Consider the following 16,829-nt stretch of genomic DNA (forward strand, 5'->3'; position numbering starts at 1 on the left):
CATATATACATACTACATGCATACTATATACATACTACATATATACTACATTCATACAACATACATATATACTACATACATACTACATACATACAACATTCATACAACATACATACATACATGCTACATATATACAACATACATATATACTACATACTTCATACATGCTACATATATACTGCATTCATACAACATACATATACACTCACTGGCCACTTTATTAGGTACACCTGTCCAACTGTGTGTTAAGACTTAATTTCTAATCAGCCAATCACATGGCGGCAACTCAGTGCATTTAGGCATGTAGACATGGTCAAGACAATCTCCTGCAGTTCAAACCGAGCATCAGTATGGGGAAGAAAGGTGATTTGAGTGCCTTTGAACGTGTCATGATTGTTGGTGCCAGAAGGGCTGGTCTGAGTATTTCAGAAACTGCTGATCTACTGGGATTTTCACGCACAACCATCTCTAGGGTTTACAGAGAATGGTCCGAAAATGAAAAAAAATCCAGTGAGCGGCAGTTCTGTGGCCGGAAATGCCTTGTTGATGCCAGAGGTCAGAGGAGAATGGGCAGACTGGTTCGAGCTGATAGAAAGGCAACAGTGACTCAAATTGCCACCCGTTACAACCAAGGTAGGCAGAAGAGCATCTCTGAACGCACAGTGCGTCGAACTTTGAGGCAGATGGGCTACAGCAGCAGAAGACCACACTGGGTACCACTCCTCTCAGCTAAGAACAGGAAACTGAGGCTACAATTTGCACAAGCTCATCGAAATTGGACAGTAGAAGATTGGAAAAACGTTGCCTGGTCTGATGAGTCTCGATTTCTGCTGCGACATTCGGATGGTAGGGTCAGAATTTGGCGTAAACAACATGAAAGCATGGATCCATCCTGCCTTGTATCAACGGTTCAGGCTGGTGGTGGTGGTGGTGTCATGGTGTGGGGAATTTTTTCTTGGCACTCTTTGGGCCCCTTGGTACCAATTGAGCATCGTTGCAACGCCACAGCCTACCTGAGTATTGTTGCTGACCATGTCCATCCCTTTATGACCACAATGTACCCAACATCTGATGGCTACTTTCAGCAGGATAATGCGCCATGTCATAAAGCTCGAATCATCTCAGATTGGTTTCTTGAACATGACAATGAGTTCACTGTACTCAAATGGCCTCCTCAGTCACCAGATCTCAATCCAATAGAGCATCTTTGGGATGTGGTGGAATGGGAGATTCGCATCAGGGATGTGCAGCCGACAAATCTGCACCAACTGTGTGATGCCATCATGTCAATATGGTCCAAAATCTCTGAGGAATGCTTCCAGCACCTTGTTGAATCTCTGCCACGAAGAATTGAGGCAGTTCTGAAGGCAAAAGGGGGTCCAACCCCTTACTAGCATGGTGTACCTAATAAAGTGGCCAGTGAGTGTATACTACATACTACATATATACTACATACAACATACATATATACTACATACATGCTTCATATATACTACATTCATACAACATACATATATGCTACATATATACTACATTCATACAACATACATATATACTACATACATGCTACATACATACTACATACATACAACATGCTACAGACATACAACATACATACATACTGCATACATACAACATACATACATTCATACAATACATACATACTACATACAATACATTAATACAATACATACATAGACATACAGTACATATAACACAGAGTACATACTCACCAATACTTCTCACATTGTTCCCTGAAGCCAGTGTCATCTAAGGAAAAATATGAAAATAACAAACAAGCCATATACTCCCTGATCCACAGAAATCCATGCGTGTCCCACGCCGATCTCCCGTGGAGAGCAGCATTAGCTGATGCGACCGCTCTCTAGGGGCTCAAGGAATCCAGTATCGGGAGGTAGGTATCCTTCCGCACTGTATTCCTCTGCCACTGTAAAAAAATAGTCCCTAGTCTCACTTTTGGCATTGCTGTGTGAAAAAGTTCCCACGTAGCATTTGCAATAAAGTGAGACCAGGGACTATTTTTTTACAGTGGCGGAGGAATACAGTGCGGAAGGATACCTACCTCCCGACACTGGAATCCTGAGCCCCGTAGAGAGCAGTCGCATCAGCTGATGCTGCTGCTCTCCACGGAAGATCGGCGTGGGACACTCACTCGTGGATTTCTGCGGATCAGGGAGTATTTGGTGGTTTGTTATTTCCATATTTTTCCTTAGATGACACTGGCTTCGGGGATCAAAGTGACAAGTAATGGTGAGTATGTACTCTATGTTGCATGTACTGTATGTCTATATGTATGTATTGTATGAATGTATTGTATGTAGTATGTATGTTGTATGTCTGTAGTATATATGCATGTTGTATGAATGTAGTATATATGTAGCATGTATGTAGTATGTATGTATGTACTATGTATGTATGTTGTATGTAGTATGTATGTAGTATATATGTATGTTGTATGAATGTAGTATATATGAAGTATGTATGTAGTATGTATATATGTAGTATGTATGTAGCATGTATGTAGTATGTATATATGTAGTATGTATGCAGTATGTATGTATGTAGTATGTATATAGTATGTATGTAGTATGTATATATGTAGTATGTATGCAGTATGTATATATGTAGTATGTATGTAGTATGTATATATGTAGTATGTATGTAGTATATATTTGTAGTATGTATGTAGTATGTATATATGAAGTATGTATGTAGTAAGTATATATGTAGTATATATGTAGTATATATATGTAGTATGTATGTAGTATATATATGTAGTATGTATGTAGTATGTATATATGTAGTGTGTATGTAGTATGTATATATGTAGTATGTATTATGAATATATGTAGTATGTATGTAGTATGTATATATGTAGTATGTATGTAGTATATATATGTAGTATGTATGTAGTATATATATGTAGTATGTATATATGTAGTATGTATGTAGTATGTATATATGTAGTATGTATGTAGTATGTATGTAGTATATATATATGTAGTATGTATATATGTAGTATGTATGTAGTATGTATGTAGTATGTATATATGTAGTATGTATGTAGTATATATATGTAGTATGTATGTAGTATGTATATATGTAGTATGTATGTAATATGTTTATATGTAGTATGTATGTAGTATATATATATGTAGTATATATATATGTAGTATGTATGTAGTATGTATATATGTAGTATGTATGTAGTATGTATGTAGTATGTATATATGTGGTATGTATGTAGTATGTATATATGTAGTATGTATGTAGTATGTATATATGTGGTATGTATGTAGTATGTATATATGTAGTATGTATGTAGTATGTATGTAGTATGTATATATGTAGTATGTATGTAGTATGTATGTAGTATGTATATATGTAGTATGTATGTAGTATGTATATATGTAGTATGCATGTAGTATGTATGTAGTATGTATGTAGTATGTTTTTTTTTTTTACATTCAACACATTAGCCGGATGATGGGACTACTACTGTCCCATCATTGGCTAATGTGTCAATTACCGTCATGGTAGCAGGCATAGCCCGATGGGACTTGTAGTCCCATCGGACGATGCCTGCACAGACCCCCGTAGCCTGCACAGACCCCCAGACAGTTGGCACAGCCAACCGGCAGGCCGGTACAGACCCCCGGCAGGCCGCACAGACCCCCGGGCAGTCAGCACAGCCCCCCGGCAGGCCGGTACAGACCCCCGGCAGTCCGCACAGACCCCCGGGCAGTCGGCACAGACCACCGGCAGGCCGGCACAGACCCCCAGAAGGTCCGTACACACCCCCGAGAGGCTGTACAAGGACAGAAAAGGGTTTTTCTTATTCCGATACCGGAAGTCCCATAGACTTGAATGGGACTTCCGGTATCGGAATCGGCGATACCCGATACTTTTTTAGATCGGCCGATCCATTCCGATACGATATTTTTCAGTATCGGCTGGTATCGCTCAACACTATTCTTGATGCTTATGAGTGGCTTGCACCGTGCAGTGAACCCTCTGTATTTACTTTTATGCAGTCTTCTCTTTATGGTAGATTTGGATATTGATACGCCTACCTCCTGGAGAGTGTTGTTCACTTGGTTGGCTGTTGTGAAGGGGTTTCTCTTCACCATGGAGATTATTCTGCGGTCATCCACCACTGTTGTCTTCCTTGGGTGCCCAGGTCTTTTTACATTGATGAGTTCACCAGTGCTTTCTTTCTTTCTCAGGATGTACCAAACTGTAGATTTTGCCACTCCTAATATTGTAGCAATTTCTCTGATGGTTTTTTTCTGTTTTTGCAGCTTAAGGATGGCTTGTTTCACCTGAATGGAGAGCTCCTTTGACCGCATGTTTCCTTCACAGCAAAACCTTCCCAATGCAAGCACCACACCTCAAATCAACTCCAGGCCTTTTATCTGCTTAATTGAGAATGATATAACGAAGGGATTGCCCACATCTGTCCATGAAATAGCCTTTAAGTCAATTGTCCAATTACTTTTGGTCCCTTTAGAAACAGGGTGGCACATGTTAAGGAGCTGAAACTCCTAAACCCTTCATCCAATTTTAATGTGGATACCCTCGTATGAAAGCTGAAAGTCTGAACTTCAACTGCATCTGAATTGTTTTGTTTAAAATTCATTGTGGTAATGTCTAGAACCAAAATTAGAAAAATGTTGTCTCTGTCCAAATATATATGGACCTAACTGTAGTAGATTGAACTCTGTCACTGTTTGCAGCAGCGCAATAACTCCTTAGTTGTAAATAGCAACTGCTGCATTTAAGTCTTATGACAGAAAAATCACTGTTTGTCACTTTATTGACTCCCCGTTATCGCGCTGCAGGGAGCCAAACTAATAATGGCATTTGATGTGCATAGCTTAAAGCAATATGAACTATCGATTAGGCCGCTGATCAATATAACATTGACAGGCTAGATCAGTGTTTCTGAAACTCAATTCAAAAGAAATGATGGTTTTGTAACGTGTTAGCCAGTTGAAAAATGAATGCTCTCAGTGGGAAAAACAAGATAATCTTTTAGTTATGGTACCTGTTATTGGCTAACAAAAATAAATCAAAGACTGTAATAAATTTGTATTTCCAACCCCTTCGATGTTTTTGTGATTTAAAGTTGCCTTTTTGTATGACAACTTTTATATTGTTTATGTTGTATACTAGATCACAGAAATGTTTTTTTTATCTGTAATCATGTGACGATGAAACCTCATCCTTGCCATCCTTGCTCTCAGTTTCTGTTCTGTTTCTCCCACACAGAGATGCTGAAAAGAACATATAGCGCACAGAATTAAGTACACCACATTGGAAGAGGAACATGTGAATGTCCCTGGAATCTTATAGTCCTGCTGTATGTTGGGAATCTGTATCCTGTCTTTGGTCTCTATATGAATTCAGGTTTTGCAGCTCTTCACATTGGCTCGGTGTATCCGAGGACAATGTACTTTGGATCATGATGTTTCTTAAATCTGGAGTTTGCTTGTAGCGCAGCAAGGGAGGGTCTTTGAAGATTATTTTTAGCCAGTCATTCTTGTGTAGGAAGTGCTGAAGTTTTATAGCAGTTTTTTTCAGTACCTCAAGCTGTGGGTTGTATGTCACCATCAGAGGTACATGATTTTCACTTTTTCTTCGTATTGAAGTAATTGACTTCTAGGGATCCTTGTGGCTCTAAAGATCTGATTATCAATGGAGGTGGGGTGATAGACTTGGTTTCAAAATGTCTTTTTATGATGGGTTAAATGTTCATCCCTGTCCATTTGTCTGGAACAGATGCGATGCGATTATATCTATGTGCCTGCCAGCAGACAATGGACTTTTTAATGTGTTTCGGGTGGAAGCTGTCCCATCTGAGGTTTCTGGGATGGTTAATTGGTTTCCATTATACCGTTGTCTGGATTGAACCATTCTGAATTTTTATGGTGGTATCCATAAAGTTGACTTCCATTTTTGAATGTTCCAATGTTAAGTTTATGGCAAGATGAAATGTAATAAATTTGTCATGGAATTTTAGAAGTCAAACAGTTCAATCCAGACATTATTGTATCGGAAACCAATTGACCGTCCCACATACTTCAGATGAGACAGATTCCCAACACACAGCAGGACTATAAGATTCCTGGGACTTTCGCATGATCCTGTTCAACGTGGTGTACTTAATTCTGTATATGCAAGGAAAAATACCAGCTCACCCTCCTCCAGCTGCAACAGGTCCATGAGTCCATGATCAGCGTTGCTGCGAGCACTCAATTAAATGCAGGAAAGAAAATGATCCAGCTCCGGGTACGTTATAGATAAAATCGAAGATTTATTCTTGTTCATTTAAAAGAAGATATCCAAAATCATTCGCCAAAAAACATTTGGGAATTGGGGAAACAAAGATATTCACCAGACGCATTTCAAACAGGACATGTTCTTAAGGCCCCTTTACATTTAACGATACACCAGCGATCCCGACCACTTCAGGATCGCTGGTGCATCGCTAAATGGTCGCTAGTGAGCTGCCAAACAGGCAGATCTCACAGCGACGCAGCAGCGGTCTGTTAGGCGTTGGATTTCTGGCTCTGCACAGCAGGAATCCAGAGCCGTACATTCAGCAGTCTCCCATTCCGCTCTGACTGCTCAGGGCCCTGCTCAGCAATCACGGGGAGCCAGGCATGCTGCTCAGACTTGTTCTGTGAGCCTGGATGTTGCTGCCACCTCTGGTGCAGCAATGGTAGTGCAACCTGCTCAGCAGGCTAAGTCCTCGTGCCGTGCTACTGGGCATGCCCACAACTTGACCTCTAACTGGAAAGCAGAGGTCACGTGCTCAGGTCCTGCGTTGGATCTGATTGGTTCCTTCCAGGGTACTGGAAGGTCCCGGAAGCGCATGGCTATAAAAAGCCGGCATGGCGGCTCGGCCATGCGCTAGTGTAGCATATTATGCTGTGTGTGTATGGTGATGGATGCATGGACTGGTGACTGACTTATTAAGAAACCCCTTCCCTCTGATAATATGAATGGTGACAGAGTGTTGGTTAGTCAGCGCCAGATTGTGGCAAGCTACACGCCACTGTGCCTCCTGCACTGCACACTAGCGTCCGACGGTGTCCGGCCTTCCGGCGCCGTCATGCAGCGGCTATAGTTACTGCCGCGCTGCAGTAGCAGCGTCCATTGGCGGTTGCAGCTGCAACGCCACTCGCTGGACATTCTGTGAAGCTAACATGGCCAGCGTCCTTACATTCTTTATTGTAAGGCGACACTGTGTCTTAACAGAGCCACTCTTAGCGTTTGGGTGACGGTAACCCGAGCGCAGTACTTTACCTTTTGGTGCATCTGCCATTGTCCAGCAGCGGTCTTACCATCTACCGCACGGTGGACCCCAGGCGGCGAACGCACCTCCTATTATTTATACCTGGTGCGTTCCGCCGACCCTAACATTACACTAGCACCAGGGTCTGGCTGGTAATGGCAGACGTGCAGCAGTTGCAGCGCTATATTCGGCAGCTGGAGAGCAGGTTGGCGGCTATTGAGAGCGCCAACTCAGCTGCGAATACTGCACTAGCTGCTGCTCAGACAGTTGCTGAGGCTGTCACACATGTGCCCGCACTTTTGCCCACGCCGACAATTACTCGCCTCCCGCTTCCCAACAAGTTTTCGGGTGATAGCGCCACCTGTAGGGGATTCGTGAGCCAGTGCTCAATTCAGCTCGAGTTACTGGCTGCACGGTTTCCTACAGAGCGGGCTAAGGTGGGCTTTATTGTGTCACTCTTGTCTGGCTGGGCATTACTGTGGGCTACACTGTTGTGGGAACGTGATGATCCTGTGGTTCAGGGTGCTGCTCAGTTCCTCGCGGCCCTGAAGCAGGTCTTTTTGGGACCACGGATCACACACGACACCTCTCTTCAACTTCTGTCTCTAACATAGGGGTCACTCTCGGTCAGCCATTATGCCGTCCAGTTCCGGACATTGGCTTCCGAATTAGAGTGGCCGGACAAAGCATTAGCCCCGGTGTTTTGGAGAGGGTTGGCTGGGCATGTAAAAGATGCTCTAGCTACTAGAGAAAACAAAAAGCAAAAAACACAAATATCCTGAACTAAAAAGTAAAAAAAATATACTGCAAATAATACATAAAGGTAATAATAATAATAAGGGTATTTAGTAAACATAATTTTGATCAAAATAATGTACAAGCCATCCCGCCACGTCACGGCAACCCTTGTGGGACAGTCCCTACTCTAGTATTTAAAACCTTTTCACTTGCCAAGTGACGTGAATGTGAATAAGTATCGAGCGGCTGAACCATTAGTAACAGCTTAGGCCAGACTGGATGGCTTTCCCAGCTCAGAAAAAGGGCGGTCACACCCATATATGCACTGAGAAGTTCCCACAAGTCTGGAGGATTTGATTGCAGTTTCCACCCGCACTGACCTCCGGTTTACGGAGCGCGGGCTGGAACGTGCACAATCCAGATGAAGGGTTAATTTGGCTCCCACTTTCACCGAGCCACTGAGATATCCTGCACAGAAGCTCGTACCCTCTGAACCTATGGAGGTGTCTCGCACCGACTCCAAGAAACCACCGGTGCGAAGCTATGTATGTTGCTATCAGTGCCGACAATTTGGTCACTCGGCAAGCACGTGTCCTTTGCGGGCGAAAAAACGTCTACGTCCTGTGGTCATAGGAGGTGGTCAGTCCAACATGAAACCCTTCTCACCCAAACCGGTATTCCGGGGTACCTTAGACAGTGGTCCCTTCACCTGGGAGGCAGAGGTTATCGTGGATTCCAGGGACGAAGGGAATTTTATGACCTCAACCATCTCCCAGAATCACGCTATCCCTCAGGTGTTGCTGCCTCAACCACTGACCATCATGGTGGTTAATGGGGCGCATTTGCCCACTCAGGTAACCCATCAGACAGTTCCACTTGGGCTTTCTATCTCTCCCTCCCATCGAGAGATCTTGTCCCTGCTCATTTTGCCTGATGGTATTGACCAGGTGCTACTTGGTCTTCCCTGGCTCCGTTGCCACTCTCCTCATATCGACTGGGCATCAGGGAAAATACTGGCTTGGAGCAAGGATTGTGAGGGAAGGTGTCTGAAGGGCAGTCTTCAGGTGGCTTCCACTGAAGTGCCTGCGGATCTCTCCACACTTCCTAAATCCTACCATCAGTACGCGGACGTCTTCTCCAAAAAATCTGCTGAGACGCTCTCACCACACCGCCCATATGATTGCCCGATAGACCTCATGCCTGGCACAGAACCTCCTAGGGGTTGTGTGTATCCCCTATCACTCCCCGAAACAGAAGCTATGTCACAATATATCTGGGAGAACTTGGCTAGAGGTTTTATCAGGAAGTAGGTGTCGCCGGCTGGTGCAGGGTTCTTTTTCGTTCAGAAGAAGAGCGGAGAGTTACGTCCCTGCATTGATTACAGAGGTCTCAATGCCATAACAGTAAAGAACAAATACCCTCTTCCGCTGATCTCTGAACTGTTTGACAGGTTGCGAGGGGCCTGGATCTTTACGAAACTAGATCTACGGGGGACATACAACCTGATCCACCTTCGCGAGGGAGACGAGTGGAAGACAGCCTTTAATACCAGGGATGGCCACTATGAATATCTGGTCATGCCCTTCGGCCTGTGTAATGCGCCAGCTGTCTTCCAAGATTTCATCAACGACATCTTCCGCGACATGCTCTCTACTTCTGTGGTGGTCAATCTGGATGACATACTCATCTTCTCGCCAGATTTGACCACTCACCAGAGAGACGTATGCAGGGTCTTTGACCATCTACGGGCGAACTCTCTATACGCCAAGCTGGAGAAATGTCAGTTTGAGCAGGAGTCCTTGCCGTTCCTGGGCTACATCATCTCGGCCCAGGGATTGGCTATGGATCCGGCCAAACTACAAGCGGTGATGGACTGGCAGGAACCCCATTCACTCAAAGCGGTGCAGCGCTTCTTAGGGTTCGTACATTATTACCGCCAGTTTATACCGCACTTCTCCACATTGGTGGCTCCTTTGGTTGCTCTCACCAAGAAAGGAGCTAATCCTAATGCTTGGCCTGAACAGGTCTCCAAGGCCTTCTTGTCTATCAAATCCCACTTTGCTAGCGCTCCCATCCTACATTGTCCCGATGTGAACAAGCTGTTTATACTGGAGGTAGATGCCTCTTCCGTCGGAGCAGGTGCATCCATCTTCCAGAAGGATGCTCAAGGTCGGAAGCATCCATGCTTCTTCTTCTCAAAGACCTTCTCACCGGCGGAGAATTAGTCCAGCGGTGACAGGGAGCTGCCGGCCATGAAGTTGGCCTTTTCTGACGGCCCAGCGCCTGAACTCCCGTCAGGCTAGGTGGTCGCTCTTCTTTTCCCGCTTCCGCTTCACTCTGCTTTATCTCTCCGGAGAGAAGAACGTTCGTGCGGATGCTCTTTCACGCTCGGTGGTTTCGGCCGAAGAGGGAGAGGCTGAGCCTCGGCTTATTCTCCCGCCAGAGAGTTTTACGACGGTGGCTCCAGTTTCACTCGAGTCAGTGCCACCAGGCAAGACCTTGGTGTCTCCTCAGCTACGGCCGGAGGTCCTCGCCTGGGCACATGCCTCCAGGGTGGGTAGTCATTTTGGTAATAAACGGACCACCGAACTCCTGGCAAGGTCATATTGGTGGCCACATATGGCTCGAGATGTTAAGGAATACGTGCAAGCATGCATCTCGTGTGCTCGGAACAGACCCTCTAGACAGAGGCCGGCGGGGCTGCTGTATCCCCTGCCAGTGGCAGATAGACCTTGGGAGATGGTTGGCATTGATTTCATGGTTGGCCTGCCCAAGTCTGGTGGCAGTACGGTCATCTGGGTGGTCACCAACCATTTTTCCAAAATGGTGCATTTGGTGCCACTCGCACGGTTGCCGTCCGCTCATGGTCTTGCCACTTTGTTCATCAAGCACGTATTCCACCTACATGGCATGCCAGACAAAATCGTTAGTGATCGAGGTCCCCAGTTGTGTCTCGGTTTTGGAGGGAACTCTGCAGCTTACTCAGCATCGAGCTAAATCTGTCCTCCGCTTACCATCCCGAGACGAACGGATTGGTCGAGAAAGCCAATCAGATCTTGATCACCTACCTATGGCATTTTGTTTCAGACAGGCAGGATGACTGGGCATCCTTGCTACCATGGGCCGAATTTGCCCTAAGCAATGCGGTGGCTGATTCCACTGGTCAGACGCCCTTTCTCCTAAACTACGGCCAACATCCACGTGTCCCTGACCCGATGCCAGTGTCCTCCACTGACTCCAGGGTGGCAGACAGGGCAGTGGACGCCCGGGATATTTGGGATAGCACTCAGGATGCTATCCATGCTTCTAAGGAGAGGATGAGGGCGTCCGCTGACACGCATCGGCGACCCGCTCCAAGCTTCTCCCCTGGCGACATGGTGTGGCTCTCCACCCGAAATATCAAACTGCGGGTCGAGTCCCCCAAGTTCGCGCCACATTACATTGGACCTTTCAAGGTCCTCGAGCGAATTAGCTTGGTGGTCTATCGCCTGGCTCTTCCTCCATATTTAGCCATTTCGGACGTGTTTCATGTGTCCCTCCTCAAACCAGTTCACATGGCCCGGTTTTCTGAGTCATCGGCCGGGTCGTCAGACGAGTTTGAGGTTAATGCCATTGTAGGGCACAGGTTTGTCCGTGGCAAAAATTTTTATTTAGTGGATTGGAAGGGTCATGGGCCCGAGGCTCGAACCTGGGAGCCGGTGGAAAACACTCACGCACCGCTCCTGATCGCGGCCTGGCGGTAATGTTAGGTGTCAGAGTTCTGGCTCTGTACAGCAGGAATCCAGAGCCTTACATTCAGCAGTCTCCCATTCCACTCTGACCGCTCAGGGCCCTGCTCAGCAATCACGGCAAGCTAGGCATGCTGCTCAGACTTGTTCTGTGAGCCTGGATGTTGCTGCCACCTCTGGTGCAGCAATGGTAGCGCAACCTGCTCAGCAGGGAACTGCTCCAGAGGCTAAGTCCTCGTGCCGTGCTACTGGGCATGCCCGCAACTTGACCTCTAACTGGAAAGCAGAGGTCACGTGCTCAGGTCCTGCGTCGGATCTGATTGGTTCCTTCCAGGGTACTGGAAGGTCCCGGAAGCGCATGGCTATAAAAAGCCGGCATGGTGGCTCGGCCATGTGCTAGTGTAGCATATTATGCTGTGTGTGTATGGTGATGGATGCATGGACTGGTGACTGACTTATTAAGAAACCCCTTCCCTCTGATAATACGAATGGTGACAGAGTGTTGGTTAGTCAGCGCCAGATTGTGGCAAGCTACACGCCACTGTGCCTCCTGCACTGCACACTAGCGTCCAACGGTGTCTGGCCTTCCGGCTCCGTCGGGCAGCGGCTATAGTTACTGCCACGCTGCGGTAGCAGCGTCCATTGGCGGTTGCGGCTGCAACGCCACTCGCTGGACATCCTGTGAGGCTAACAGCGCCAGCGTCCTTACATTCTTTATTGTAAGGCGACTCTGTGTCTTAACAGAGCCGCTCTTAGCGTTTGGGTGACGTTAACCCGAGCGCAGTACTTTACCTTTTGGTGCATCTGCCATTGTCCAGCAGCGGTCTTACCATCTACCACACGGTGGACCCCGGGCGGCGAATGCACCTCCTATTATTTATATCTGGTGCGTTCTGCCGACCCTAACACGGTCGTTACTTATCTTTCAGACGTGGCGATCCTGACGTCCTCCCGCCCGCATCCACGCGTCGCTCGTCGGCGCCAGCAGGAAGCGCCTGACGAGAAATGGAGCCGCGCGATCAGCGACAGACAGTGGGGGAGCCGGTCGGAGGTAAGTATCACACATAGCGATATCGCTAGCAATATCGCTGCTGCGTCACAAAATCGGTGATGCTTTAGCGATATTGCTATGTATAAAGCCCCCTTTAGAGTTGGTGTGACTTAATATGAAAGAGAGACTAACCAGTGTGAGACAAGTAGATGAGGAGATCACACTGTCAGTGATTGCATGTCTTACAATGGTAACGCTCCCCATTTAATTTAAAATGATTCCTAGAGGCATATTATGAGAGAGATCAATATCTGGCGCATAGATGGTAACAGCTCATTTACATATTAAGAAAAACATGGGTTTTTCTAAAATAACACATCGGATTGTAGATGAAAGTATCATTTCATTCAAGTTTGGAAGACCTACACGCCATGTAGATAGATGGCATAGAAGGGTTTATCTCACTGACAGATTCTCTATAATATCACTTTATGCACTTGTGTTGAGAGAGTAAAAGTTAGAGTATGTCAGGTTAGAGTATGTCAGCAGTTAGTGATTACCTCTGGAAGAGAAAGGAAGTGAGTCACATATTAGTTTGCAATATGTCATGCAAACTGTGCATTACTTTCCCTCCCCATGTCTAGAGCTAAGACTTCACTACTGCCCATGGAGTCGGTAATTGTCTGCAGCACTGATGTCAAATCAACAGAGCTGAAGTCATTAAGTGAGCTCAATGGCTCTGCCTGAGTAGCTGGACCATGATAGGTTAAAATTGGAGCCCTCTCTCTCTCTCTGTTAACCATCTAGATGATGTTGTTGCAATTGATAGCTGCTTCTAGGGGGTACTATGTTCCCAACTGGTACTAAAACTGATTGGGACCAATGCAGCAGTGTGTGTGTTAGCTATGATATATATACAGTATATATATATATATATATATATATATATATGTGTGTGAAATTATATATATATATTATATATATTATATATATTTTCACCAGTGTGTGCGTGTTAGCTATAATTCTATATATATACTGTATATACAGTATATATACTGTATATATATATATAATTTCACCTGTTAAAGGGTGCTATGTATTCATTCCTCAGTGACATAAAAATGTAGGATTGAAGAATAATGCACAGCAATAACCAAGTCGTCATTAAGGAGATAATAAAGGGAGCATGTCAGAATGACTATGCTGAGTAGCCTACAGACCAAGTCAGGTTGACGCTGTTATACAGATTAAAATAACACCTTTAGGCTGTGTGCCCACGTAGCGATTTTTAAGCATTTTTGCCGCGATTTTCGGTGCGAAAACGTTTAAAAATCGTGTACAGAACGCCCCCCATGCATTCCTATGGCATTCCGCACATGCTGTGCTAATGCTGCGCTTTTTTCCGTGGCGGAATCGCATCGCGGAAAAAATCGCAGAATGCTCATTCTTTTGTGCGGAATCGCAAAGAATTGCCGCGATTCCGCACCCATAGGAATGCATGAGAATCGCTGACTTCCCGCATGTGGCTATGCCCACCATGCGGGAAGTTAAGCGTCTCATGTGCGGTTGGTACCCACGGTGTGGAGGAGAGGAGACTGTCCTCCAGGCCCTGGGTACCATACACCTGTAAAAAAAAAAGAATAAAAAATAAAAAAATCGGGGTATATTTACCTTCTGGTGTCCCGTGCTGCATTCCCGGCCTAGGCGTTCCCAGTAATGCCTTGCGGCAAGGCCCTGTAATGACGTAGTCTCGCGTGACTCCAGCGGTCTCGCGAGATCGCTATAGTAACGCGAGACTACGTCATCACAGGTCTCGCAAGGCATTACTGGGAACGCTGTGGCCCGGGATGGCAGCGCGGGACGCCGGAAGGTAAATATACCCCGATTTTTTAATTTTTTTTAGCATTTTAACATCCTATCTTTTACTATTGATGCCGCGTAGGCAGCCTCAATAGTAAAAACCTGGTCACACTTGTCAAAAACTATGTTTGACGAGTGTGACCAACCTGTCAATCACTTTCCAAGCGATGCTTCAAATCGCTTGGAAAGTGCTTGAATATCGCACGCGAAAATCGCGGCAAAATCGCGATCATAATTGCCGTAAAATCGCGGTGAAATCGCGCAGAAAAAAACGTGCGATTTCTGGGAAGGAGTCCGGTTTTTAGTGAGCGTTTTAAAACGCTACGTGGGCACATACCCTTAAGGCTGCATTCAGCGTAGTCATGCTGCAACTGATCATAAAGGCCGATTGGTCTTGCAAGTGAAACTGTTTCCCAGCAAGATTAAGTACAGTAATTGTGCAGAAAAACAGTAAAAAGTCCACACTGATACAAGGCTGCTGCATGTCCACTGTGCGTAGACATATCCTTAGAGTTTAGTTTCGGGCACTGCTCTAGATACTGCTACATGCAGATAACATTCTATTATTTTATAAAATGCAGTTAATACTCACACAGTCCCCCGGACTAAGTAAAAAGTCTTCATGGATACATGTGCTGGGTTGCTCTGCCAGGAGAGTAAAATTATAAAGGCACAGTGCTGTTCTGTCTGTGGATGGCGTACTGTTGGTACTAAATATCCCAGCCCAGAGGAAACCTTCTGAAGAGTGAAAGGCAAACGAAGATAAAATAATCTTTCTTTGTGGTTCACTCCCACATTTCAAATTAGATTGGGCATGAAATTCCAAGCCCATGGCATTTTCAGTGAGTACAACTACCCTGGCACTACTGCCAACAGACGGGTAATAAGGGAAGATGTACTTGTTCTTCCATTGCAATGCATCGACATAGTTCAGTCCTGCTGTGCCTGTCTTTAAGGAAACAGTTAATTCTCTTTTAAATACAAATCCAATATTTTCTTTTGGTCTTAAAATGATTGTGAAGACATGGTCAGCACTATTTTCACTCACAGTAAATTGTGCAACAAATAAGCTGATTCCATTTCCTTTAAATAAAATAAGTCCTTTGGCGCCATGCTTCTGATCCTTGGGCACGATATCTGGTACAGGATTTCCCATAGCTGTCAGGTTGCTCATATGTAGCTCAACGCACGATCCGTTCTCATTCCAGCAAGTGAGGACAGTGTCGTTGTAGGCGAGCAAGATTTTGTTATAGTACGTTGGTTTGTGGTTGCTGGCTTTTTCCTCCATACAGATGGTATCGCTTTCTCCATGTGGTCCTGTTGTTTTTAACCTGTACAGGGTGTGATTAAATTGGTGCAGACAATTCTCTGTAGCGACTGTCACGTATTTTCTCCCAACTGCAATGTTGTTGATGGGATATTTGAAACGGGAAGATTCTTCATGGTAAACAGGATCTGTCAGCAGAAGGATGAAGATGAGCGAGAGCGGAATCCGAGACATTCTGAGCCAACAGGTTCTCCGCTGTAGCCCTGCAGCTATAGTATCACACGTTATCTTGAAGCATATATAATGGGAAACTGTGAAAACTATTTGCCAATTGTGCACTAGTTCCTGTTTTTAAGATGACAAACTGAAGTTAACACTGATCTCTGGTGTCTGGAAATGATGACCTGAGTTACAAGAGCATTAGCCTCAGGGAGTTGCAAGACATTTCCTGTTGAGTAGGGTGGATATGCACATTGTGACACATTCATGGTCATTTTTTTTTCTCCTTGTATGTGCTTACTTTCAGAATTTAAAAAGCAAGAAGTTGTAGTATATTTCATTATACGGTTTGTCAGTTGCTTCTAATAAGTTATGATAACACAGGCAAGGGTCCAGTACAACAGTGCATGGAGTCTCTACGACACTACTACAGGATGTTAGCTGTGTCAGACGACTAAGGGCTCCTTCAGATATCAGTTTTTCCCATACATGTTCTATCTGTATTCTACACACATAGAAATCACATCTATCATAGTCCATGGGACACTTCACATGTCCGCGTATTTTTGCGGACCAAATGGTCCACATAAAAACATGTCCACTTGTGATCCGAGTCATGGATCAAACTCGACAATTCAAGTCTTTGAGTCCATGAAAAAATCCCACAGCATTAGGATGCCATCCATGTGTTGTCAGTTTTTCATG

The 16,829-nt window shown here is 45.1% G+C and overlaps 1 protein-coding gene across 1 annotated transcript in view; it reads right to left on the minus strand.

Annotated features, from left to right (window-relative positions):
- The window catches only part of PLXNC1 (plexin C1), a 387,127-nt gene extending 370,852 nt beyond the window's left edge, over positions 1–16,275 (minus strand). Inside the window, exon 1 of the mRNA XM_073554254.1 lies at positions 15,231–16,275. Within this exon, the coding sequence (XP_073410355.1) occupies positions 15,231–16,139 (909 nt within the window). The 5' untranslated portion in view covers positions 16,140–16,275. The remainder of the gene's footprint in view (positions 1–15,230) is intronic.
- Positions 16,276–16,829: the final 554 nt, after the last annotated feature.

Source organism: Dendrobates tinctorius, unplaced genomic scaffold (genome assembly GCF_039654945.1).
Source record: "Dendrobates tinctorius isolate UK_male_01 unplaced genomic scaffold, ASM3965494v1 ptg000209l, whole genome shotgun sequence".
In the NCBI taxonomy this organism is placed as follows: domain Eukaryota; kingdom Metazoa; phylum Chordata; class Amphibia; order Anura; family Dendrobatidae; genus Dendrobates; species Dendrobates tinctorius.